The sequence below is a fragment of the Bos indicus genome, chromosome 22 (genome assembly GCF_029378745.1).
Source record: "Bos indicus isolate NIAB-ARS_2022 breed Sahiwal x Tharparkar chromosome 22, NIAB-ARS_B.indTharparkar_mat_pri_1.0, whole genome shotgun sequence".
Lineage (NCBI taxonomy): Eukaryota > Metazoa > Chordata > Mammalia > Artiodactyla > Bovidae > Bos > Bos indicus.
The window spans coordinates 57,500,856-57,523,522 of record NC_091781.1 but is presented as its reverse complement, the minus strand read 5'-3'; the positions used below and the strand labels follow the sequence as shown (position 1 = coordinate 57,523,522).

Genomic DNA, 22,667 nt, shown 5'->3' with positions numbered 1-22,667 from the left:
TCCTACTTGTGTCTGTTGCCCCAGGACTCACTATGAGGACTGCTTTAGATGAAGTACTTGCTAAGGGGGCAGGTGAGACAGTGAAAGAGTCTGGAAACCCAGTTCATCATTCACTGGGTCTTCATGGAACCTCCTCTGTGCCGGTCCATAGTATTGCAGAGAGATGGATAGGATGAAGGGGACAAAGTCCCTGATCCCCCAGGAGTTTAAAGTCTAGAGGAGAACAGTTGACATTCACTGTGAGACACTGGGGTAGCCAAGGACTCCTTGGTGGCACCAGCCACTGGCATTACACACAGGGGATTGGCTTGCTTGGAGTAGAAGCAGGGGGACCACACCTCCCAGTCTTCCCCGGCCCAGTCCTGGCTTACACCTGTTAGCCCAGAAATGATTAGTAGCTTCCCTTCCACTCTTAGGCTTCCCCTGTGGCTCAGCTGGTAAAGAATGCACCTGCAATGCAGGAAACCTAGGTTTGATCCCTGGGTTGGGAAGATCCCCTGGAGAAGGGAATGGCTACCCACTCTAGTATTCTGGCCTGGAGAATTCCATGGACTGTATAGCCCATGGGGTGGCAAAGAGTCAGACACAACTGAGCAACTTTCACTTCACTTTAACTCTCAGAAGTGTCCCAGTTTCCCTTTCTGTGGGCACAGGCGAGGCAGACATTTGTTGGAGACAGTCCCATGGACAGAGGAGCCTGGTGGGCTGTAGTCCATGGGGTCGCTAAGAGTCGGACACGACTTGGCGACTTCCCTTTCACTTTTCACTTTCATGCATTGGAGAAGGAAATGGCAACCCACTCCAGTGTTCTTGCCTGGAGAATCCCAGGGACGGGGGAGGCTGGTGGGCTGCGTCTTTGGGGTCACACAGAGTCAGACACGACTGAAGCGACTTAGCAGCAGCAGCAGTGATACCTGAGCGAGATACGGAGAACTCCTGTATTTCTCCTGGAGGGAAGCACTGCACTGTTTTTTCTTACATTTCGGTAGCATTTCAACTTTTAAAATTGATTAGCTAATTCAATAAACATGAATTGGCAGCTGCCATGTGCTGGATTGCCCGCCAGGGATATTTAAGAAGCCTCACTCCTTCTTGTCTGTGAATACGTTCAGCCTAATGGAAGGGGCACGAGCATCACCGTGGTTGTGATGCAGCTTCACCAGCTTGGTGTAGGGGAGCGAGGGAAGCTGAGGGGGTGCTGGGTTCATTCAAGGGTCTCATCAAGCAGCCAGGAAACTGAGATGCCTGTGACTTCAGCTTACACTCCCCACACCTAAAACAAAGCAGCCTCCGGGTTTTGAGTCCCTCTGGGCTGAGACAGATGACTGTGCTGAGTCCATCCTGTCAATGTGGTCCCCTGCTCTTACTCTGAATGTCACTGTTGGGTGCCTAAGTACACAGAATGTATGCAGTCCCATGTCTATATTTCTTGAAAACCTTTTGATACTGTATTTTTTAAATGTGCATTGATTTATCGAGGCAGTAGGTAATAGAAAAATTTTGTGCCTATAAAATTGCAGTAATGCATCTTTTTCCTGGCACCCTCCTGTCTGATAATCTTTCAAATTTGGAACACGGCTGAGAACCATGATGTAAGCAGTTGAAGACCCTCATGAAACAGCCGAGAGAAGTCACGTTTAAGCCCACATCCAAACATGCCCTCTGGGCCTCGGAAAGCCCCACAGTCATTCACATCTTACATTTCCTTAACTAAGTGCAGCCTTCGTGAGCTAGAATTAGAGGTCCAAAGCCTTGTGTTCCAACACGGTAGTGTGAGTCACAAATGCCTATTGAGCACTTGAAATGTGACAGCTCGAGGCTGAGATGGGCTGGAAGTGAAAGCACACACTTTCAAAGACTCAGTGTGAAAAGCGAACGTCACAGTTCTTACCGATCATTTATTTTGATTACATGTTGCAGTCATCATATTTTTGACGTATTGTGTTAGATAAATATGTTATTAGAATTTATTTCATCTTCTGAGAACTTTTTAATGTGGCTTCAGAAACATTTAAAACCACATGTGCAGCTTGCCTTATATTTCTAGCAGATCTACGGCAGGAATCTAAAGGTGGAATTCCCACTAAAGAAGCTTGCAGAGGCTGACGGTGCAGAAGGAAGCTGAAAGTTGTTTATTAACAAGTACACTGTAACTCTTTCTTTTTTATTTTTTTAAATTATAAAAGTATGGTAACACATTTACAGGAGATTTGAAAAATACAGAACAAACTTACATACAGTTCTACTGTATATTACAGTTATTTTTTAAGTAGAGAAATTAAGATTTTAGTTGGAATTTCAATATGAAACTCAAAAATTAATAGAATTAATAGATTGGAAAAAGTAGAAGGATACGGTAGACATGAAGAGCACTATGAACCAATTCAACATACTTAAGATTTAGATATACAATTTTCACACAACAACAGGATATAAATTCTATTTAAGTTCCCACAGACTGTAAAGTAGGAAACACTGGAACATATCCAGTGACATAAAACAAGGTGCAAAAATTTCATGGTTTAAGGTATTGAAATCATATACGAACGTTGTAACTCAAAAAGCATAACTGTCTTGGGGACATTTAGCGTAGGGATAAATAGGCAAATACATTAAAACAGCTTCTGAAAACCACTGCATTCTCGATGGTAGCCTCGATGTTGATGTTGACAGAGGAAACTGACTTGCCCCAAAGCATCCTCGTCATAACCCCTTCTCTTTGAGAATGCAGGGTGGTGTACTGGATTTTACAACCTTCTGACCAGAAAAACAACAAATGAAGAACTATTAAGCTTATCGTGGGTAGCAGGATTTCCAAATGTCAAGCCTCGCTTGCAGGTTAAACATCTCAGTATTTTTATATGAAATCTTGAGAGAGAGATCCTTGTCTAGGAGGGGGCCTCGGGCCATCTCATCTACCATCCCGTCCTGGGTCTCAGATTCCCCATTTGTATAGTAAAGTGTAAAGGCCCACCCAACTTTCCCACACTTCTTTCCTGGGATTTTAAAATTCCGTTCAGCTCCATCATGAGTGTGTGTGTGTGTGTGTGTATTTGGGGCTACCTGTCACCCATCAGCAAACCTGTGGTCATCTAGGGAAGCTGAGGGATGCGGGTAAGGTGGCCTCTTCCCTCACAGTCCCTGTCATTGGAAAACTTGTTAAATGGTTCCCCAGACACGCATTACCCTGGAAGGAACCACCCATCAGAGTGACAGGTAGAGTGGCAGTCCCAGATTTTATGGCCCTGCAGTCAGGCTCCTCACTAAGTATTTCTATCAAGGCAGCACTTTGGAAGCAAGGAAATGCCTCATTTTAAATGCTTTATTCACCCAGTACTGCCTCAAATCCTTTTTGGAAGCAAGACTGGGTATAAATTAAAAATAAATAAAATTAGTCCAGAGACAGAGATTGGGACCAACCATCAGAAGGATGGTTCAGGCTTTGCTGTTAATCGGGGCATTTTTTACAGAAGCCTTGCCTGCAGGACAAAGAGAGACATGTAGCTGACGTCACTGTTCTTCAAAAATCTGTCCACCACCCACCCTATTCTCTACTTGAGGCTTCAGTTCTTCAGGGGAAAAATTACTTCCCACCTCCTCTGTGTGAAGTGGGAGATACAGACATCATGGACCCTGCTTCAGGGGACTGGTGAAGTTTTAGGGATAAAGAAAGTAAAAGGTGATCAGAATCCAGGGCAGAAAAGCCAGGAATGAGCAGGTGTGCAAGCTCAGCATGGAGAGTGATTACTGCTGGCTTAGCAAGTCGGCCAGGACTTCCTGGAAAAAAAGTCAGACACTGATTGCATGAGCTCCAGAAGCTGAGCCTCGATCCACCCCAGCAGAAGCAGAGGTTGACCTGCAGGATGGCCTCAACTCGCCTCCCAGGAGCCGTGGAGCCAAGGTGGCCCTTTGCAGTAATCCCAAACTGAGCTAGAGACCTGGCCTGGTGCCCATGGGTACCAGTCAGTCTATGGAACCCTGGCACACGGCGGCCTCTCAGCTGAGAGCTGCCAGCAGGGTGAAAAGGGTTCTGAGGGTCATGCAGGCAGCAGAGGATCCTGAGAGGCATTTGTCCATACAGTTACTCAGAATACAACAAGCATAAACTGAGCACCTCCTGTGTGATTGGCTCCCAGATACAAGGGAGACCAAGAGCCGATGCTTGTCCTCCAGGAGGTTGGAGTCTGGTTGGGGAGACAGGCTTCCACGCAGCTGATCACAAAGGGCTACCTAACCTCTGACTTCAGACCGCATAGAGACCACAGTGGGGGTCCAAGGCAAGGAACAGTTCTGCCCAGAGCAACCAGCGTCCCTGGGGGTAGGGGACATTTGAGGCAGATTGAGTCAGCGTGCAGGAATTCACTGGGCCGAGGGGACAAGGTGGGTCCCCTGCAGGGACAGCACATCCTCTGTGCCAGGGCCATGCCTGTGGTCACTGGGCTGGGCAGACGGCTCCCAGTGGGGCTGCTGCTGATGCCCTTCCCTCGGCCTCTCCCTAGATAACCCGCAGAATCAGCATCATGGACGAAAAGATATCTAAGATGAGCCGGGCCCTGGCAGAGATCAAGAGGCGGTTTCAGAAGACAGTGTCCCAGTTCATGAACTCCATCCTGCTGGCGGCAGGTAGGGAGGCAGAAACGGGGGTACAGTCCTGTCTCAGGCTTCCCAGATCCTCGGCCACCTTCAGGTCACCTCCAAGGACAGCTCTTCACCACCCCAGGGAGATGGCGCGGCAGGATTCCCCACTGGTGATGGAATGACGAGGCTCAGAGTGGGGAAGGAGCTTTCTCAGGGCCGTTCAGCTGATAATGGCGGCCTTTGCCAGCCTCAGCTTCTGAGAGCTCTCTGTGTGTCTTTATGTCTCCACATGATTGCTTTTTTCCTGGGTCTCTCTTGGTCTTTCTGTTGCTCTCTCTCTCCTCATACCCACCTATACAGGGTTCACTTTTTGGCTCCATCTCCCATATCGTCCATCATCCACTTGCACCCCCTATTCTTCTCCTTGTTGAAGGTCTTGGTAGAAGAGAGAAAAGCAGCCAAGTCATCAGGCTGACCCTGTCATGCCCGCAGAGTCTCCAGGGCCAGCGTGGGTGGCCTCGAGACCCCTCCCATATCTGGGCTATCCTCCTCACTGCTCATGGGCCGGGGTACGGAGAAACATTGATTGTCCCACCCCATGCCACCCCCTGGCTGGGCACACAAGGGCAGTGGTGCCCCCCACGGCCTCCCTGGGGAGTTGCTTCTTGTCCCTAAATACTCAGTTCAGCTACGTGCTGCCTCTGGAAAGCCTTCCCATACCTTCTAGCAGACCACACACTCCTCTGGGCTCCCACAGCACTTTGTCCATGCTCTAAGTATAAGTCTTCCCTCCTAGCATTATGAATATTTCTTTGTTTTCCCATCCCTGTCCCCAACTCCTGCTTGGAGTTCCCAGAGGCAGGGAACCCTGTGGGGGATCATCTTTATGCCCAGTGCCCGACATTGAGGAAATGTTTGGTAAGTGAATGAAGAAATGAGAGGTCTCTGGCCAGTGTAGTAGAGAAAGCAAAAGAAAAAGTAAGTACAGCAAAGAACAGAGTTGGAGGCACCAGGAACAGTGGGGACGCGTTGGGCACCCAGCCTCTACACTGAGTGCTATAAGAACACAAAGCTGAACGAAACAGGCCCACAGGGCAGGAGGGATCAGAGCTGGGTTCTTGACAGAGGGCCAGAATTGAGATTGATGTGTTCTTCCATTCGGCCATCTCTGACTGGCCCACCACTCGCACTGGGGTGGGAGCACTGGGCCAGACAACAGTAGTGGGGGCAGTCCTGCATCAGACTCTAGGCAGTGCAGGCTCAGAGAGGGCACGGTGGCCAGGGGAGCAACCCCAGGGTCTTCTGTCCACAGGCCTGTTCACCATCAAATATCCAGTAAAGGAAGAGGCAGAAGTCAATCGGACCAGACTGAAGTCCGGGCTCTTCCCCGAGCGCAGCACCAAGCTGAGTCTGTACTCAGGAGATATGCTATTATTACGGTCGCAGTCAGCCCGACCCGAGTCCTTGATTGAAGTAGCTTCAAAGGAAGAGCCTGAGTCGGCTCCTGTGAGCCCCACGCGGAAGAAGCCCAGCAAGTTCCACACCAAGGCCATGGCTCCACGCAGGTGGGCTTCATGTGTCAGATGCTAAGATGGGTAGGAGACTCACAACGGTGGACAAAAACGGAGAAAAGATAGAAGAGAGACATGTGAACAGCTAAAATATTTTACATGGGGATAAAGCCTGGGAAGAAAGTAGAAAGGGTTAGAGCATAGGCTGGCAAACTACAGCCAGGGCTGAAATCTGGCCCCCACTGCCTGCTTTGTTTATGGGCTAGCTAAGAGTCATGTTTATGTTTTTAAATGCTTAGGAGGAAAAACAAGAGTTTTTTTGTGACATGTGAAATGATAGGAAATTCCAACCTCAGGACCCATAAGTAAGGTTTTATTGGGACATACCCATGCCCACTCCTTCATCTGTGGTCTGTAACAGCTTTCCTGCGAGGACAAAAATGGTGCGTCACTGTGAATGAGACCACTGGCGCTGCAAAGACCAGGATTTTTACCATCTGGTAAAAGGCCAGCCCACCCCAAGCATGGAGAGTGACTGGGAAGGGGGGTGGTATGTGTTCCCCTAGGTAGACGGTCGGGGAAGCAGTTCTGAAGAGATATGTTAATAGAGGCCTGAAGGATTAGAAACGAAGAAGGATGGGAAGGAACGTGAGGCAGAGGACGAAACAGGCACAGGGACCTCGAGACAAGAACGAGTCTGGTGTGTGTGAGGGAAAGTGAGGAGGCCAGGGCGGGGCATCGTGAGGAAGGTGGGAGAGGGGTGCAGAGTGAGCACAGAAAGGCAGGCAGGAGCCGGGCCAGGCGCACCCGTGAGCCTCAGAGGAAGCCGTTGTGCAGCTGTAAGGCAGGAAGTGACACCATCTGATTCATGAGGTTTCAAGAAAACTTAGAAAAATGCATAGGATCAAGGTATCTCTTATATGCTTTAAAGATTTTTATAAAATACAGAAAAATGAAAAAAAAAAATCCTAAGTGTATAGCTCAGTGTGTATCTGTAAGTGAGCATACCCCATCGGCCCCAAGAAGTAGTAGAATTTCCCTTTCATAGCTTTGTGTTTATTTTTTAACTTATTTCAATAGAACCATTCAGTATGTATCCTTTGGGGTCTGGCCTCTTTTGCTCAATGTTATACTGTGAGATTTATCCATGTTGTTCTGTGTGGCAAAATTCTGCCTCTTTTCATTGCTATGTAATAATCTATTGTAGGATTACACTAAAAATTTTGCACATCCTAATGTTGACAAATATTTAGGTTGGTTACCGTTTGGGTAATGACAAACCATGCTGGTGTTTGCATATGTCCTTCTTTCTAGTTGGGATGTTTCTGGATGTGAAATGGCTGTCATAGAGTATGTGTATGTCTGCTAGATCCTGTAGGTCCACAGAGACTGTTCATTTTATTTTATGAGGATCTGTTTTCATTCCAGTCCCAAAGAGGGGCAATGCCAAAGAATGTTCAAACTATTGTACAGTTGCTCTCATTTCACATGCTAACAAGATTATGCTCAAAATCCTTCAAGCTAGGCTTCTGCAGTATGTGAACTGAGAAATTCCAGATGTACAAGCTGGGTTTAGAAAAGGCAGAGGAACCAGAGATCAAATTACCAGCATTTGTTGAATCATAAAGAAATCAAGAGAATTCCAGGACAACATCTACTTCTGCTTCATTGACTATTGCTAAAGCCTTTGTGTGGATCACTGCAAACTACAGAAAATTCTTTAAGAGTTGGGAATACCAGACCACCTTGCCTGTCTCCTGAGAAACCTCTATGTGGGTCAAGAAGCAGCAGTTAGAAACAGACATGAACAACTGAGTGGTTCCAAATTGGGAAAGGAGTGCAACAAGCTGTATGTTGTCACCTTGCTTATGTAACTTCTATGCGCAGTACATCGTGTGAAATGCTATGCTGGATAAATCACAAGCTTGAATTAAGATTGCTGGGAAAAAAATATCAACAGCCTCAGTTATGTAGATGATAGCACTCCAATGGCAGAAAGTGAGGGGAACTATAGAGCCTCTTAATGAGGGTGAAAGAGGAGAGTGAAGAAGTTGGCTTAAAACTCAACATTCAAAAAACTAAGATCATGGCATCCGGTCCCATCACTTCATGGCAAATAGATGGGGAAACAGTGGAAACATGACAGATTTTATTTCCTTGGGCTCCAAAATCACTGCAGATGGTGACTGCAGCCATGAAAGTAAAAGACGCTCGCTCCTTGGAAGAAAAGCTACGACCAGCCTAGACAGCATATTAGAAAGCAGCACATTACGTAGCTGACAAAGGTCCATCTAGTCAAAGCTATGGTTTTTCCAGTCGTCATGTACAGATGTGAGTGTTGAGCCATAAAGAAGACTGAGTGCCAAAGAACTGACTTTTTTGAGTTATGGTGCTGGAGAAGACTTTTGAGAGTCTCTTGGACTGCCATGAGATCAGAATAGTCAATCCTAAGGGAAGTCAACCCAGAATATTCATTGGAAGGACTGATATTGAAGCTGAAGCTTCAGTGCTTTGGCCACCTGATGCAAAAGGCCAAGTCGTTGGAAAAGACCCTGATGCTGGGAAGGATTGAAGGCCAGAGGAGAAGGGGTGACAGAGGACGAGATGGTTGGATGGCATCACCGACTCGATGGACATGAGTGTGAGCACATTCTGGGAGATAGTGAAGGACTTGGGAACCTGGTGTGCTGGTAGAACCTGCAACCTGGTAGTCCACGGGGTCCCAAAGAGTCAGACACAGCTTAGCCACTGAACAGCAACAACTGAATCTTCACTATTATCCTGCTGAGTAGAACTCTCCAAACTCATGGATTCATGTAATCTTTGTTCTGTTGGGATGGAGAAATAAAACAACCAAAATAGGCAAAATGTATATCATTTTGGATTGTGAGCAGTGCTAAGGAAAATAGGCGAGGACAGGGGACGTTTGTTGGTGGTGGAAGGATGCAGTTCCTAACAAGACGGTCAGAGAAAGTGTCACTGAGAAGGTGACATTTGCACAGAGGCATGAAGAAGGTGAGAAAGTGGGTGTCTCGGGGTAGAGCCAAGCAGGCAGCAGGAATGGCAGGAGCAAAGGCCCTGAGGTTGGAGGGTGAGACGAGGCCACAGCGCCTGGTGCAGCGAGCAAGGGGGCGAGAAAGGAGCCGGATCAAGCACAGGCTTGGAGGGCCTCGCAGGGACTTTGGCTCTTATCCTGTGCAGATGGGAGCTGGAAGAGAGTAGTGACATGGTGTGACTTGACTCTTAAAAATGTTTTTAAAGTGTAATAGATTAATGGGCTTCCCTGGTGGCTCAGTGGTTAAGAATCCACCTGCCAATGCAGGAGATGAGGGTTCAATCTCTGGGTCAAGAAGATCCCCTGGAGGAAGAAATGGCAACCCACTCCAGTGTTCTTTCCTGGGAAATCCGCACAAAGGAATCTGGCGGGCTATAGTCCATGCAGTCACAAAGAGTCAGATACGACCTAGTGAGTAAACACAGCAACAGCATAGTTGATTAATAACATTTCAGGCATACAACAAAGTACACACACACCTTTTCAGGTTATTTTCCTTAAATGATATTACAGAATTACAGGTTAGTACAAGATAGGAGTGGAGTTCCCTGTGCTGTAGGTCCTTGTTGCTTATCTTCTGTACGTACATGGGTGTGCAGTCGCTCTTTGTAACCCCATGAACTGTAACCCACCAGGCTCCACTGTGCATGGAGTTGTCCAGGCAAGAATACTGGAGTGGGTTGCCATTTCCTCCTCCAGGGGATCCTCCCAGCCCAGGGATTGAACCCATGAATCTGCATTGACAGGCAGATTCTTTACTACTGGGCCACCTGGGGAGCCCCATTTTATGTACAGTAGTGTGTATATGTTCATCCCAAGCTCCTAATTTATCCCTCGACACTCTTTTCCCCTTTGATAATCATAAGTTGTCCATGTCTGGGTGTGACTTGGTTAAGAAGTGAAGTGAAAGTCACTCAGTCATGAACAACTCTTTGCGAACCCATGTAATAGAGTCCATGGAATTGTCCAGGCCAGAATACTGGAGTGGGTAGCCTTTCCCTTTTCCAGGGGATCTTCCCAACCCAGGGATGGAACCCAGGTCTCCCACACTGCAGGTGGATTCTTTACCAGCTGAGCCACCTGGTTATAACAGGATAACTGAGAGACCCATTAGGAGGCACTTGCAGGCAGCCAGGCAAGAGCAGTTGAGGGTTTCGGTGTGTTCCTAGAAGTGTGGGCAGGGAAAGTGGTTGGATCCTCGATTTGTTTTGAAAGTAGAGTGGACAAGCTTGCTGATAGACTGGATGGGACATGAGATGTGTGAGAAAGAAGGGTGTTCAGGATGATTCTGTTGGATGGATGGATTCCCTTGTGAATACTGCTTTGCACCAGAGGAAACTGAGGCACAGAGAGGTTAGGGGGGCCCCTTGAAGGCAGAGCGGCACACTGGTGGCGGAGGCCAGGCTAGAACTGCCTGGATCTGGACTCCAGCTCCGCGGCCACCTGGACTTGTCCACCTGGGTCTGGGACTGGGCTGCTGGAGCCTGCGCCCCGCCCACTGAGTGCCACCTGCTTGTTCTTCCTGGCAGAGGGAAGGCCAGAGAGGTTCGCAGCCCCACCAGGTGGGCGGCCTCACTCTCCGACTGCCCCCTGGTGCTGCGGAAGCTCATTAGCAAAGAGGACATCCGGGCCGGCTGCAGGTGCTTGGTGCGGGCGCCCCTGGTGTCCGACGTGGAGCTGGAGCGCTTCCTGTCAGCGCCCCGAGACCCCAGTCAGGTGCTGGTGTTCGGGGTCGTGTCGGGCCAGAACCCCACCAGCTCGGGGCAACTCCAGTGGCTGCTGGACATGCTCTACAGCCACCGGCAGCAGGGCCGCGCCTCTCCCTGCATCCAGGTGAGTCCTGTGCAGGCCCAGGAGGCGGGTGGAGGGGAGACCCCCAGGGCTGGGATGGGCTGGGCCTCTGACTGAGCGCCTGGGGGCCCTGTTCCATCGCCTTTCCCCTGGGCCTTCGCACACGCTCTTCCTGCTCTCTCCCACTCATGCTGCTGTCCCCGAGGAACGTCACCACTCTAGGTGGGGGCCTATTCTGACCTTGAGACCCATCAGGGTGCTGCTGTTTTCTTCCAGACCACAAGCTGCACATGGTGGTCATGCACTAGACTGAGTATTTAGAGGAGCTGCACTCACCATGGAACCCTCAGGGCTCTGGAGTGTTCATGGCCGAGCACCCCAGTGTGGGTCCTGTGCCCAGGGGGGCACTCATGGCAGCCCCGGCGAGGGCCGTGAGAAGACAGGGCCAGTAGGATCCCAGAACAGGGCTGCCCGTCTCAGGGTCAGCTCACGGCTCCCAGGAAGAGAGGCTTTTGCTGGTGGGTGAGTGTTCCCAGCGGAGGCAGCGGCCTGTGTGAAAGTGGGTGGGGAGTGGCTGCTCCAGGTTCCAGCTCACTGTGCTTGAAGTCCTAGGGGTCGGTCAGTCAGGGGTGCGTGGAATCCACCCCGTCTCCTTGCTGCAGAGTTGTTCCCAAGTCTTAGCCGTTCCCGGCAGGGTTGGCACGCTCCACGCGGTGACCCCGTCCTCAGACCACGGGGCGCGGAGGGCCCAGGTGTGAGCACGTGTGAGCACGAGAGCCCCGTGTCCTGCTGACTACCTGCAGAGCCTCGGTGCCCTGGGCCTTCTCAGACCCATTGCTTGGCCCTCTCTTCCTCCAGCTGCAACCCTGAGTGCTAAGTTTCCACGTATGCCCTGGGGATGCCCCCTCCAGCCTTCTTCCCCCGGGTGCCACCTCCCTGACCCCTGAGTGTCCCCCCTCGGGTCTGCACGCCAGCCAGGGCCCGGGGCTTGGCAGTGGAACCTTTCTGATCAGAGGCCAGAAGACTTCCTATGGGGCTCATACATCAAAGCCACATGTATTTTCTGGAGCCAATTCCAGTTTCGTTAGATTCCATGAGCATTGTTACTGAGTACCTGCTCTGCATCTGCCCGTGTATGGATATCATCCCTGGCCATGTGGGAGGTTAGCGTTGACTTTAGTTTATCTCAGGGCTATTCATTGTTCACGAATAATCGTCTGGAAGTACGGAAAGGCGCGGTGGCCCAGTGTGGGCAGTGTGAATGGCACAGGTCTGGCCTGAGGTGATTGAAGCAGTGCAGGAGCGGGATTTGAGGACAGAGGACAGGCCCGGGGGTGGTGGATCTCACAGTGACTCTGGTTCCACCGTTCTGGGGTCTTCGGTTAAGGCAGAAATGTTCCCTGATGTTCCTCTGCTCTGATAGCTAGAACCCTGGGTGCAGTTTCACATTTTAAACTGAAAGGGCAGACAGGATAGCTAGGGGCACCTGGAACAAAAGACAGATAAAATCAGAAGACATCACATTACACAGCAGTCATATCAGTGGATCTGTAGCATCCAAGGAGGAGCGGAGAGAGACCAGCTTTACTCTGGACTGACCAGGCTGTACCCAGAAGTATAAGTTCAGTTCAGGTTCTGGCTGGATTGGGTGACCAGGGGTGTTCAGAGGGGCAGCCAGCCGGCGTAGACAGAGCGGGGAGGAGTCCTGGAAAGGGGGACCCCCAGGAACAGGACTCACCTGCAGATCTCTGCAGGGCTCCTCCCAGGTAAAGGGGAGAAACAAATCCTGCAGAACCCAGGAGGCTGGCTCGTGGAGGTCACGTGGTGTGAGCAGTCGTCTTTGCGATGATCTTCACCAGTAGAGGGCCCTGAATGGACCTGAGACATCCTCTGGGGATGGTCAAGGGACGGTCACAGCAGGGGCTGAAGGGCCCTTGGGCAGGAGTTAGAGGGGCTGTGGTGCAGGGCTCGGGGCTCGGAGGAGCCTGACCTGGCAGAGAACGTGAGAATCCCAGCGCGTCTCCTTGGCGTGGGGGTGACAGGCACTGCTTTCTCTCTCGGCAGTGCCGGCACGACCCCTACCGCCTGCTGTGCTATGACCTGGACAGCCCGCTGCAGAGGGACCCGCCCCTGCTGGTGAAGAAGTACGCTGTGATGCAGGGCATGATTCTGGTGAGCCAGGGCCCAGGGCGACCCGCTGCCGCCACCCTGGCCTCTGCAGCTGCTACCCTCACAGAATTGCAGGCATAGGGGCCAGGCCAAGGCCCAGAGAGCAGCACAGACCGAGAGGCCCCCAGCACATTGAGCTGGGGCTGCAGCCTGGACCCTCGTCCCCCGAACCCAGCCTCCCACCCCAGGCTGGCCCCACGCGTCCCCATCCCAGGAGGCTGAAGGAGCAGAGGATGCTTCACCCAAAGATTTTGGAAAATGCAGTTTAGAAAAAGAATCACTCTATCATCTCCTCCAGATGGCCTCATTGTTCTCACTGGGTACCTGCCGGCACTGGCGCTGTGGGGAGCCCTGGGCCACACCCCGCTCTCATTTTGGTATCTGGCCTGCCCAAGAATGTTCTGACTTTGAGATCCTGCTTTTTAATTATGATTTTTACCTGCAGCGTGAGACTGTCTCTGTTTCTCTACTTGTGCTCCTTCTGTGGAATGTTGGTTGTTTCCTTGTTGGTTTGGGCCGCAACAAACAGCTACCCTTGCACAGAAACCTCAGACAGGCCTCTCTCGCTGAGACTGACAGACAGAGGGTAGGGGTTCAGAGAGCAGCAGGAGAAACTACGTTTCCTGCCCTCGGGGGCCCCCGTATGCCAGGACCAGACGATCAGCGATACGGGATAAGTGGCTTGGAGGCAGAGCGGGTCAGGGGCCTCTGAGAAGAAAGACACTTTCTCGCCCCAGGGCTCTGGGAAGGGGCATTTTAGCCGGTCCGGCCTGCAGGGAGCAAAGGCTGGGACGGTGAGGCCGCCCTCTGACCCAGAGGTCTGGCTAGGGAACAGGCTCGGCCATACTCACTGGGGCACCTGGGCGAGAGCACACCCTTCCCTGGAGCACCAAAGGGAGGCTGGGATCCGGGAACAGGCTCTGAGAGCAGCGGCCCGTCCTGAGACTTGGTGCTGAGGGCAGCCTGCGCTGTGTCCTTGTGTGTCAACAGATGTTCGCTGGGGGAAAGCTACTTTTTGGGGGCTGCGTTTTGAATGGCTATGGCTTCAGCAGGCAGAATCTGCTGAAACAGATCTTCCAGGCTCGACAGGACTGCAAGATGGGCTACTTCCTGCCTGAGAACTACAAATTCAGGTAAAACATGAAGCGGGTGGGGTGAGGGTTAGGCGCAGGGCAGGGTGGCTGGAAGGGAGGGGCTGGTGCTGTGGGAGGTGCCTGGGCTCCCCTTGGTGTGGGAGAAACAAAGGTAGGTGTCTCGGTGGCAAAAGCATATGGCCTGGTCCAGGGACAAGCCTGGGGCTTATGACGCTGCTGACGATGGTATTGGGAGTCTGCACGGATTCTTGAGTACTTGGGCCGCACCTGCCTAAGAAGCATTGCCTGCCCGCCATCACGGGCCTGCCTGTGGCTGCGCCCCCACCGCGCTGAGTCCGGCAGCCCGCTCTTCCTACTAGGCCCTCAGTTTTCTAGGAGTCCTGACACCAGTGTCTCGCCAGGGCACTGAGTTTGGGCTTTGTCAGAATGTCTGCCTGACCCTAAAGAGGTCTGGGGAGAAATCCACTCCTGGAGGGATGTGGAGGTCAGGCCATGACCCCAGAATCCTGGAATGCTTAGTGGGGAAGGCAGGAGCTGGAGGAGCCTGTGGAAGGGCAGACGCTGACGTTGTGGAGAGGAAAGTTGTGGCTGAAACTCAAAGTGGGGAGCTTGGAGGTCCTTGGAGACGAGCTCATCAGCAATTCCGGGGGAAGGGAAGATGGAGGCAGTGGGGCTGCGAGTTCTAAATAAAAATACGCTGAGACAGAAGGAGGAGGGGAGACACGGCCGGAGGGGCCAAACAGAAGATGAGCCAAGGCCATGGGCGGAGGCACTTTCAGAATAGCTCAGAAGAAGGCCGGCCCTCCACTGAGGGGTGTTGGAGCTGCCAAAGACTGTTACACAAGGGATAGCCGTCCTCAAAAGGATGAGCTACAGGGAAAACCCTGCGTATGCCTAAGATAAAAGGGGCGGGACAGGCAGGAGAAAGACCACCTCTCTGTGCGATCTGGGCCAAGCGCTTAGGCTCTAACAGCCTCCGCTTGTGTGTCTGTCAAGTGGGAAGGTGAGGGGAAGCACGCTGCACCCCGTCCTGGGCGACGGCGGCCAGACGCTCCCCAGCATTTCCTGAGAGGCTGCTAGCCACAGTGCCCGGTGCTGCTGTTCGTGCCAGAAGGAGCGCCCGGTCCCTACTTTGCTGCGATCAAGGGTTCTGAAGGGAGTCGATGCTGTGGGGAAAGAAGTCATACAGGTGTGTGCTCACGTGTGCGTACTCACCACACCCGCACTCCCACCCGACCCCCCGCAACATGCACACAGTCCAGGTTCTTACAGCTGGAAAGGGGCAGATTCCTGAAAATATTATAAACCAGTAGGACGCCTCCAAATTCTCAAAAGGCCTATAACGTTGACAGTTTTAAAGCACTCGGGGGAAAAGGGAATGGCATCTCTACCAGAAGATGTTGCCATAACAACAGTTCCTACTGTCTGTATCTGTGAAACAGATCACCCCAGCTTAGCTGTGTGAAGCCAGAGAACCGTTGGTTACTGTCTCTGACGGGCTCAGCCCGGCTGTGTGAAGCCAGAGAACCGTTGGTTACTGTCTCTGACGGGCTCAGCCCGGCTGTGTGAAGCCAGAGAACCGTTGGTTACTGTTTCTGACGGGGCTCAGCCCGGCTGTGTGCAGCCAGAGAATCGTTGGTTACTGCCTCTGACTGGGCTCAGCCCGGCTGTGTGAAGCCAGAGAACCGTTGGTTACTGCCTCTGACTGGGCTCAGCCCGGTGGTTCTTGCCTGGGCTCTCTCACGTCTTGCAGTCAGACCTTGGCTGGGGGTGGGTCCTCTCAGAGGCTGACTGTGGCAAACAGCATAAGAGTGGGGGTGCCCAGGGCATGGTCAGTGAGGGGGTGCTACAGGGCTCCCGGGAAGGCCCCAGACTCCTACAGCCCTGGGGGCGGGGCCACCTGAGGCCGGCCCTTCCGTGAGGCCCAGGCAGTGGGTGGGAAGTGGCTGCAGGTCTCAGCGTGTGTGAAGCCATCGGAGGGCTGGGAGCCCTGCCCCACAAGCCCTGGACCCCCGCTTTCTTGTCTTCACATCCTCTTCTCAGGGCCCAGCACAAAGGAGGCCCTTGGGAAATGTCTGTTGAATGAAGACCGAGGGCTGATCTTGTCCCAGGGCGTCAGAGGCCGGATCAGAGCAAGAAGAGGCTGGCAAACAGGGTGTCTGCTGATCACCGGCCACCTCTGCATGCCTCCAGTGATGGGAGAGCCCTCTCTCCAGAGGCCACCCCTTTGCAGCCTGAAAGTCAGGCCACTTGGTCAATTTCTAATCAGCTGCTGCTTGCCCAGCCTTGCGCTTGGCCCTAGGGATTTAGAGGTGGACAAGACCTGGGTCTGCACTACCGTTGCTCATCCATAGGGCCGGAAACTGACGTGAAAGGGAGTGAAGCGCACTAAGCATTGGAGAAACCACCCAATCGATGGATGAGTGGATGAAGAAAGTGTGGTCTGTCCACACAGTGGAGTATTATTCAGCCTTAAAAAGGAGGGAAATTCTGACACCTGCTGCAACATGCATGAACCGGGACGCTTATTTCTTTGTGAAATAAGCCAGACACACCACAAGTACTGCACGACTGCACTTACGTGAGGCCCCTACAGCAGTCAGGGCCGTAGAGACAGAGCAGACTGGTGATTGCCAGGGCCCGGGGATGGGGAGGTTGGTTTAACGGGGACAGGTTCAACTTTGCAGGATGAAAAAGTTGAAGAGATCTGTTGCCCAACAGTGTGAACATACGTCATGCTGTATACATCATACTATTGAACTGTACACTGAACAGCTGCTAAGGTGATAAATTTTGTGTTACACACTTTTAACAGTTTTAGAAGAGGGGAACGGAGATGCTCTGTGGGTACTTGCCGCAGCAGGGAGGAAAGGGGCTGTTTTCCTCGGCTCGTGGGCTCCTGGGGGTGAGGGCTGGTTTGGTCTCAAAGCACCTCCCGCCCCTGCTTTCCTCTCCAGTAGCTCCAGGTCCCGTTCTCCCTCCGGCCACCAGATCATCCCCTCCCTGCCCCACCAACCGGTCCAACAGCCCGCACTCCCAGGGTGAGCCTGCCTTCCCTCAAGGTCTCCGGGTGCTCTGTGCTGTGGCTCCTTCCTCCCACACAGACCCACCCAGGAAGGAGCCTCCCCGAGCCCCTCAGCACACAGCCAGCCAGGCTGAGTGGAGGCAGGGGAGGAGCAGCACGCTCCAGGCATGGCCCCAGCCGTCGTCTCTGACCCCCAGGACAGGGCCACCTATGCGAGGCCCAGTGAAGGCTCCTGACCCGGTACCCAGAGCCACAGCTGGGAGCCAGGGCCAGCCTGGAGACAAGAGACATCAAGCAGATAGCCTCCGTCCCTGAGAGCCTTGTATTCAGCATGCGTCCACGCTGGCCCAGCCGTCTCCTCACCCCCTTGGCTTCTCTCTGACACACAGCGGCTCTGGGGCAGGGTTCAGGCAGTGGCAAAAGGGCTCGGCATGCGAGGGGGCCCCTGATGGGAGGCACAGAGGGCCCCCCGCCGCGGGAGGGCTCAGCAGGCTGGCACGGTCACGAGAGCCTGGGGCAGGGGGACAGCAGCTGGGTCAGAAGGACAGCTGGGAGGACACAGGGTGGCGTCCTGGGGAGGCGGTGCCTCGTGAGTCTGAGCTGCTGCCACCTGGGTGTTTGGTGGCTGCTCTTCCCGCCGCCCTCATGGGGCTCGGGCAGGCCTCCTTGTGGCCATGGCAGGCTATGCTGCTGGCAGGCCCTGCGATGGGTGCCCGTGGACAGAGGCACGCTGGGCTGCAGAGAGGACCAGGGCAAGGTGGTGACACGACCCGGGGCAGGAAGGACCCCACTCCCCCAGGAGAGAGCAGTGAGATCTTCCTGGAAGCACCTAGAGACTCCAGGTGCTCACCCCTGCCCCCGGGGTAGGGGTGATGGAGGCTGGGCCACCAGATTCCCAGACCGTGGGTGCAGCTGGCAGCCAGGGGTGGGGGTGGTCTGAGCAGTAGGGTAGCCCAGGCAGCTTTGAGGGCAAGGCCACAGGTGTGGAGCCCTTGATAGGCCCCAGGCACTAAGGCCTCCCCAAGGTGGGCTCCGTGGCTGGGGGCTGTGGAGGGCTCGGGTGGGGGTGCCTCCCCATTAGGGTCACCCCCACTCTTGTTGTGAATCCTCTGCTGGTCACCCCTCACCCAGGGTCCTTCCTGCTCTGCCTGACTCTGCCTCTCCACTTGGTGGTGCTTTGAGTTCCTAAGATGACGAGCCACAACCCATCTGGGGCACAGGGGCAGGTTGGGTGGGGGTGAGGAGACCCCGCCATGTGTCCAGCACAGGAAGTCTCAGGAGACGCACCCACTGGGCTCTGCTTTCCTGCCATCTCTGTCTGTGGTGGTTTAGTTGCTAAGCATGTCTGACTCTTTGCAACCCCATAGACTGTAGCCCGCCAGGCTCCTCTGTCCATGGGATTCTCCAGGCAAGAATACTGGAGTGGGTTGCCATTTGCTTCTTCAGGGGGTCTTCCTGACCCAGGGATTGAACCTGGGTCTCCTGCATCGCAGGCAGATTCTTTACTGCCTGAGCCACCAGGGAAGCCCTGCTGCCACCTGGATTCAGAGGGCGTGGGCCCAGGGAGGCAGGTTGGCCCACACTCAGGGCCACAGACACAGATCCACCCGCCGCTGTTGTGGTTGCTGCCACCTGGGCCTGCCCACAGGGCCTGGCAAGGGCGGTGGGGAGAGGACAGTGAAGCTGTGGCTCCAGCCTAGCAGCTGGGCGATGTGTCCAGGAGGTGAGCCCCCTACAGAGGCCTGGCAGGCGAGGAGCCCCTCCTGCAGCCCCTCCATTGGCGTAGGGAACAGAGAAGGCAGGCAAATGCCAGGAGAGGCGGGGCCGGGCGGCACCCCGCACACAGCATCAGACAGCCACCTGCCCGCTACCAGTAGGGAGAAGACCCCGTGCTCCCAGGACCGTCTCGGAGCAGGGAGTCAAGAGAACGAGAAGCTCTAAGAGGTGATGTGCTCTGCGATGACATCATGCTTTGTAAACTGTCGTGTGCCCAGTAAGCCCAGGAGCACTGTGCAGACTGAGGTGAAATCTGAAAGATCGAGTCCTTTGTCAGGTGTCGCCTGCCCCACCAGCCACAGGGGCCATGAACACTGACGTGGCCCGTGGACTCCAGAGCGTCCTGTAACTCCATGTGCCCTCGACCCAAACACAAAGACAGCCTTGAGCTGGGAGCTAGGAATGTGCTTCACAAACTGTAAGGTACCCGGCACCCTGTGAAGCTCTCCGTCGACCACAAGACACTCGTAAATGCCAGAACCCCTTCTCAGCTGACCAGCTCTCTGAACAGTGCGTTTCAAACAGAGCACAGTGCCGTAAGCGCCCATGGAATACTCGCCAGGCTCTGTAAACTGTAGTGTTCCGTATAAACTGAAGCAGAGGCTTTGTAAACTGTGAAGTGCCACCATCCATGAGGGGAAGCGCTTCCCGGCTGTGCCACTTGACGCATGGCTACATCGCAAGAGGCGGAGGAGCCCCAGTGGAAGGAGCGGCAGCTGGCGTGGGCCGGGCCCAGTATCGCGAGCCTCTCCTCCTCAGCTGCACCCCCAGGCTCGGTCCACGGAGGGCACCGTGAAGGGTGGGGCCCAGTGCCAGGGAGAAGCCCTGAAGCTGCCAGGAGGGAGGGCCCCCTCCATTCACGCCATCCGCCCTGGGCCCAGGGGAGCCCACCAGGGAGCCGCCTCTGGAGGCCGGGCTCTCCGAGGAGAGGGTGCATCGTCCGTGATGGCTGCAGAGCCTTGAGGTGCCCTGAGGGGTGAGCATTGCAAAGGCCTGAGCAGGTGCCGTCCGGAATCTCAGGAGGCTGGAGGCCAGAGGCCAGAGGCCAGACGGAGGCGTGGGCGCTGCGCTCCCTCCTCAGGGGCCAGGGACGGGTCTGTTCATGCCCCCCTCCCGCTCCTGGGGGCTCCCAGGCCAGGCAGCATGGCTATCTTCATGAGGCGTCCCCCAGGCATGTCTGTGTCCACACTCCCCCCTTTGTGAGGACCCCAGGTAGATGAGAGGTCACGCTGCTCTGGTGTGACTCCATCTCTACTCCTCATTTCCAAATGAAGTCACGTTCTAGGGGTCCCAGCAGTTAGGACTCCAGCCTGAGGATCAGGGGGGACAGAGTCAACCCTTAACCCGGTACATGGGGACCAACTTGCTGGGCCTCTGTGCCTCTCTCTGCTTGCCCTGCAGAGCCCCCTTGGCCGACTTTTCCAGTGGTCAGTGTTGGGTGTACCGATGTGGCAGACATAGGGTTAAGGACAGGTCCAGCTGTAAACAGAAGCCAGGGAAACATATCCAGGGAGTCTCGGGTCCCAGGGGGGGTCCTCCTTCCATCCACCTCGGGAGAAGCTCCAGTGCCCTTTTCTCTTGGAACCGGAACCTTGACGGGTTGGCGCCGAGCCAGGGCAGCTGGCCCGGGCCCCCTCTACACCGGCTGTGCCTCCACTGAGCGCTACCTCCCCTCCCTGCCTCCCCTGCAGCATTTTAGCCTCCGTCCCGGGCCTGGAAGACCCCACCTCATCCAAGAAAGCGGTCTCGGGGGACGTCCAAGGAAGCCTCTCCTCGTTGGCCTTGGGGGACAAGTTGGAGGAGCCCTCCACCGAAGCCGAGAGGAAGTAGGTGGCCACCCCGGCCGGGGGGCTTAGGGACCCTCCTGTGGTCGGCAGAATGGGTGTGGCTCACGGAAGGGCTCCCGGCTCCACCACAGGCTGCAGAGGCCACGTGGAGCCAAGGGCCTCGGGCAGGTCACTGCCCCCTCGGGCGTGGGTCCTCCAGGAGTCCCCGACACCTGGCCCTTTTTATCAGCACAATGTCCAGCTGGCCCTGGAGGCAGCTCCCTGGTGCTTCCGGCAGTGGTCTGGGTGGTGGAGATGGAGGCCTTTGGTAGACTTTTCGGCGAAGCCCCACGGCCCAGGCCCGTTGCTCTGAGACTGCCTGCTGCCTCCTGGCAAGAAACGTCCTAGGCCTTCAAGATCCAACGCGCTGGCCGTGGTAACGGTGAAGCAAATCATGTTCTGCATGAAAACCACTTATTTCTCATGAAGACAGAAAAGCCAAACTGAGCATCCAGGAAGGTCACAAGTGTCACCAGGACCCCCGATCGGAGCAACACCCAGGGGTCCAGCTGCGAGGCGGCGGGGCCCGCCCTCCCCGGTTCAGGCCAGAGAGGCCTGGGTGCTGGCAGACCAGCCCTCTCCACCCGTTGCCCAGTGCCTGCTTCTCTCTGCTTTGGTTTCTAGAATCATCCAGGCTGATTTGGATCTGCGTGCTCTCAACAAAGCCTGGAAGAGCAATAAGAAGACAGCCACCTGGAAGAAGCAGGCCTCCAAGAAATAATGCCACCCCCGTGGCCACCTGGAGCGTGGCCCAGATGCAGCCCCTCCCATGCCCCTCCCGGGCTCCCCCACCCCCCGCCCTGCCTCTCCAGCTTCCCACCCCTTCTTTGAACTCAGCTTAATAAACGAGCATGCCGCCAGCATCCGGGTGCAGCCATGGGATGCGCTGGCTCCTACGAAGCCGGAGGCCCTGACAGCCCTTTCCAGTGCAAGGCCTTAGAGGTACGGTGCCTCCCACCCAGAGCCTCCTCTGTGGCCAGTGCAGTCAGCCCAGGAGCCTCCCAGGGAAGCGAAGGTCTCCAAGGGGCTGAGCCGATGACACGTGAACCCTGGGGAGGTCTCAGGTGGGACTAAGCTTTGCTTAGTGTGGGGCTGAGTGGCCTTTGCTGGGTGGGGAAGGGCCCAGGTTCTGGCCCAGGTGGAAAACAGGGTGAGAGGAAGAAGAGGGAGCAGAGAGAGAGAGAGAAAGCCAGGCGGGTGGGAGAAGAGACAGAGGAAGGGACAGAGCGCCCCGAGAAGGGAGAGTGGGGCAGGGGTGTGTGTGGAGGAACAAGGGAGGAGGCGGGCTGAGGGGCAGGGAGGTGGGAGGAGAGGGGCCTGGGGGGAGGTGACAGGGCAGGGACGGGGCGCACCCTGGGGCCTCTGGTGGTGCAGGGACAGCCAGAGCCCCATGGCCTCCACGTGTGGGCGTCCCGTGAGCCCAGCCCCGGTACCCTTTTATGGATTGGCTGCCCCTCCCCTGAGCGCAGAGATGGCAGCCCCCTCTGCGGTTCCAGTTCCTTCTTGGTGGTCCCTGAGTGGGGCCAATGTCACATCAGCTGTGGGTCCACTTGTCACAGGCTCTCAAGAGCCACTCCCCAGCAGGGCGAGGACTCCAGAGGCTCTGCCTTGTTCTGCAAGCCCAGAAGAGACCTCAAGCCCTGGTCCGTGACGAGTTCTACATGTAGCTCCTTACGCTCCCTCTGTGAATAGATGCTATTTACGTTCGATTCTTTGACATTTAATTTTTATCCTTTGTATCATTCAAAGGCTTTTTTCGAATTATATATTTGTTCCCCTAAAAATGGATTTGAAATGATTTTCTGTGTTCCGTGTTCTGCCTGCATCCTCGGACCTTAAGGG

The 22,667-nt window shown here is 54.5% G+C and overlaps 1 protein-coding gene across 6 annotated transcripts in view; it reads left to right on the top strand.

Moving 5' to 3' along the window:
* C22H3orf20 (chromosome 22 C3orf20 homolog) overlaps window positions 1-22,082 on the top strand; it is a 58,481-nt gene extending 36,399 nt beyond the window's left edge. For 3 of the 6 annotated variants that reach the window (XM_070776957.1, XM_070776958.1, XM_070776959.1), the window contains 7 exons: window positions 4,500-4,623; window positions 5,891-6,143; window positions 10,674-10,977; window positions 13,000-13,107; window positions 14,095-14,237; window positions 20,691-20,825; window positions 21,450-22,081. In XM_070776957.1, the coding sequence (XP_070633058.1) occupies window positions 4,500-4,623; window positions 5,891-6,143; window positions 10,674-10,977; window positions 13,000-13,107; window positions 14,095-14,237; window positions 20,691-20,825; window positions 21,450-21,546 (1,164 nt within the window). In that variant the 3' untranslated portion in view covers window positions 21,547-22,081. Of the gene's footprint in view, window positions 1-4,499; window positions 4,624-5,890; window positions 6,144-10,673; window positions 10,978-12,999; window positions 13,108-14,094; window positions 14,238-20,690; window positions 20,826-21,449 lie in introns of all 6 variants that reach the window. The other 3 variants (XM_070776956.1, XM_070776955.1, XM_070776960.1) reach the window with 2 other exon arrangements.
* The last annotated feature ends 585 nt before the right edge of the window (window positions 22,083-22,667 follow it).